Source organism: Lipotes vexillifer, unplaced genomic scaffold (genome assembly GCF_000442215.2).
Source record: "Lipotes vexillifer unplaced genomic scaffold, Lipotes_vexillifer_v1.1 scaffold2700, whole genome shotgun sequence".
Lineage (NCBI taxonomy): Eukaryota > Metazoa > Chordata > Mammalia > Artiodactyla > Lipotidae > Lipotes > Lipotes vexillifer.
In genome coordinates, this window is record NW_006773303.1 from 384,566 (window position 1) to 388,178 (window position 3,613).

The 3,613-nt window shown below is 54.7% G+C and overlaps 1 protein-coding gene across 1 annotated transcript in view; it reads left to right on the top strand.

Moving 5' to 3' along the window:
* LOC103082545 (keratin, type II cytoskeletal 79) overlaps window positions 1-3,613 on the top strand; it is an 11,551-nt gene continuing 7,938 nt past the window's right edge. The window contains 5 exon segments of the mRNA XM_007472060.1: window positions 1-52; window positions 265-402; window positions 506-671; window positions 783-1,348; window positions 1,351-1,379. Of these exon segments, the coding sequence (XP_007472122.1) occupies window positions 1-52; window positions 265-402; window positions 506-671; window positions 783-1,348; window positions 1,351-1,379 (951 nt within the window).

Below are 3,613 nucleotides of genomic sequence, written 5' to 3' on the forward strand. Positions count from 1 at the left end.
ATGTTTGGTCCCAGCAGCCTGCGGTGGGTGGGCGTGGAGGAGACTCTGCGATGTGATTTGAGGAACCCCCCGGCCTTTCTGGATTGAGCACTGGGGCTCCGCGGGCTGGGAAGACTGGGGTGTCCATAGGCCTCTCGGGGCTTTTCTTGGATACTTACATCTTCTTTTTTCTTCTTTTTCTGCCGCACTGTGTGGCATGAGGGATCTTAGCTCCCGGGAGCCTGGGCAGGGACCCTCTTCTGTCTTTGTATCCCCTTTGCCCAGCACAGGATCTCCACCGAGCAGACAGTTTGCCAGCGTATGACAAAAGATCAGGCTGCCTGCCCCCTGCCACCCCAGGCTGTCACCTGTGCCCCTACACCCTGGACCTGCCAGGAGACACCGAGGCCGTGGGCTGGGAGGGTGGGACTGGAACAGGTCTGGGCACCCTCTCCACAGCCCCTTGCCCCATGCCTCCGCCCTCACCACCGCACAGCCTGGGCCCTGGGGCCTTGGCTTACCACAGGGGCCTGGGACCAACCCCAGAACAGAGCCCCACTGATGGTGGCCACTGGGTGGGAGGAGGCCAGCCAGCCACTGAGTGGTGGCCGTGGCCATGGCAGCCCCTATCATCCTGTTCCAAGTCAGGAGCGCCCCAGTGGGAAGAAGGAGGTGGCATCCTGCCCCAGACGGTCTCGGCTCAGCCCCAGCTCTGGAGCTCAGGCAGTAACTGGGAGCAGCCCCTCCCTCCCGCTATGGGAGAGGAGACTCCCCTGACCCACAGGGCCCCTCCCTCTCTCCAGGGGCGATGGGGCAGGAGTGTCTGTGGAGCCCAGGATCCTGGAAAAGATAAAAAAGCCATCAGTGGCCCAGCAGTTCACCGTGCTCTTTCCCAGCTCTCCTGGCCTGCGCTCCAGCTCTGCTGCAGCCACGAGGTCCTCCATGTCTCAGCAGACGTACTCCACCAAAGGGGCCTTCAGCTCTAACTCTGCCAGCGGAGGGGGCGGCTCCCAGGCCCCCAGCAGCATCAGCTGGGTGACCGTGTCCCGGAGTGGTGGCAGCGGGGGGAGGGTCCGCTGTGGCCCCAGCACGGGCGGCTTTCGCAGCCGGAGCCTCTATAACTTGGGGGCCAGCAAGAGTATCTCGGTGAGCGTGGCTGGAGGGGCCTCATCTGGACAGGCCCTGGGAGGCTTCGGCCTTGGTGGTGGGGCCTATATGGGCCCGGGGGCTGGCAGGCAGACGTTTGGGCCCACCTGTCCTCCTGGAGGCATCCAGCAGGTCACTGTCAACCAGAGCCTGCTGACCTGCCTCAGTGTGGAGATCGACCCAGAGATCCAGCGGGTGCGCACCCAGGGGCGGGAGCAGTTTGCCTGAACCAGTTTGCCTCCTTCATCGACAAGGTGAGCCGAGGTGGAAGGAGGCAGGGAGGGGCCATAGAGTGCAAGCCAGGCCCCTAAGAGAGGGTGGGCTGGGTGGAGGCTGGTGCAGCCCATGTGCACTGGGGCCGGAGTGGATGGAATGACCTTTGGAGCCCTTCTGGCCTGAGCGTGGGACGCCTGGACCCGAATGGCTGGACCGTCTTTACTGTAGTTGATGGTGAATCTCGAGTCCACTCATGAGGCCTGTTGGCCCAGCCTAGCTTGACCGTGTTGCATCCTTTCTTATAGTCGTCATTAATGGGGTTACACAGCAGCCTTGTCGCCCAATTAAACAGCGGATTGTTCTCATTGCTCTTCTTAGTGGGGTGGCCCTTACTGCCTCTTGTTGTTTTATAGCTGGGAAAACTGGCTCAAGTGTCAGGTCTCCAAGGAACCCCATCTGTTGCCTGTTCTCTTAGTTTTGGAGGAGGTCTAAGGACAAAGATGTGATCAGGACACAATGGTGGGGGGGGGTCCTAGGGGAAGTCTCCTTTTCCCTTCTCCAATTCTTCCTCGCTGTTCCAACCAAGGAGCTCAGTTTGGGGTGGAAAATGAGCATGGTGGTCACCAGGTCATCATGACCCAGGGATATGCGGTTTGATCTGTCCCAGATCGGGAGTGTCCTGACTCCTCCTCTGGCCCTCAGGCCAACTAGGGAAGCTCTCGTAGTAATCTCTGGCACTTCCAGGTCCACTTTGCTGCATTGTCTACCTCTACCCCGAGCCCCCCCAGGCAGTGGGACCATGATGAGGAAAATCCTGGTGGATGACTATACCTTGGTTCAGTGATTTGTGGGTTCCCAAAGGATATTCATGTCCCCTTTCTCATATGATACCCACAGTGTCTCATGAGAAATCAGTATAGGTGGTAGTGTGTTCCATTTTTTTTTAAAGGATTATTTATTTATTTATTTACTTATTTTTGGCTGCGTCGGGTCTTGGTTGCGGCATGCGGGCTTCTCTCTAGTTGTGGCATGCGGTTTTTTTTCTCTCTCTAGTTGTGGCGCACGGGCTTAGCTGCCCTGCGGCATGTGGGATCTTAGTTCCCTGACGAGGGATCGAAACTGCGTCCCCTGCATTGGAAGGCAAATTCTTTACCACTGGACCACCAGGGAAGTCCCGTGTGTCCATTTTTAAGAAGAGAAAATTGAGGTCTGGAGAGGTTGAGTGATTTGCCCAGGATCATATAGGTACTTGGAGGCAGAGGTAGCCCTGGGACTCAAGTTCGTGGCATAAAGAGGTCTTTTTGTCACTGCTGCCTAGTGCCCTGGGGCCATGTGACTGTGGGCCTGGGGTGCTGTGGAGGTGGGATCTGGAGAGACCTGATGGCAAAGGGTGAGGCAAGCTGTTCCGCCCACCTCCTCACCTTTTCCTCTAGTGACTTTTGTTTCTTTTGTGGGACTGTCCCAGAGGTCAAACAAGCAAAACCTTCTCAGACTCTCAGAACCATGGTCTGGGAGCTGGGGCCTGACAGGTTGTCCGTGTCTGGTATCCTGGAATCCTGGCTGGGCAGAGAACCCCTCTGGGGGCCCATTAAGTTCACGCCATGAGCACCCTTCTGAGTCTGTAGAAATAGGGCTGGACATCCATATTTTAAAAATTAAAAAAATGTCAAATTTACAGAAAAGTTGCAATAATGGTACAACATGTTCTTATATTTCCTTTTACCCAGATTCACTAATTTTTAGCATTTTGTCACGTTTGCTTTCTTTCTCTCTGTCTCTCTGTATGTATATTTGTATATATCCATATGTACCTATATATACATGTATATTATATATGTATCTGCATTAAAAATTTGATTTTGATGCAGAATTGAGGTTCAGAAACATTGATCTAGTTTGATTTACCCAGGACAAGTGAGAAAGGGAGACCCAGGAAGAAGTGACTTGACTTTTTCCTGGGTCAGGAAGTAAATGACTGACTGAGCTGGGCTTTTTTTCTTTTTTTAAATTTATTTATTTATTTTGGCCACGTTGGGTCTTTGTTGCTGCGCCTGGACTTTTTCTAGTTGCTCTGAGTGGGGGTTTCTCATTGCGGTGGCTTCTCTTGTTGTGGAGCATGGGCTCTAGGCATGCGGGCTTCAGTAGTTGTGGCTCGTGGGCTCTAGAGCACAGTGGTTGTGGCACACGGGCTTAGTTGCTCTGCGGCGCGTGGGATCTTCTCAGACCAGTGTTCGAACCCATGTCCCCTGCATTGGCAGGTGGATTCTTTTTT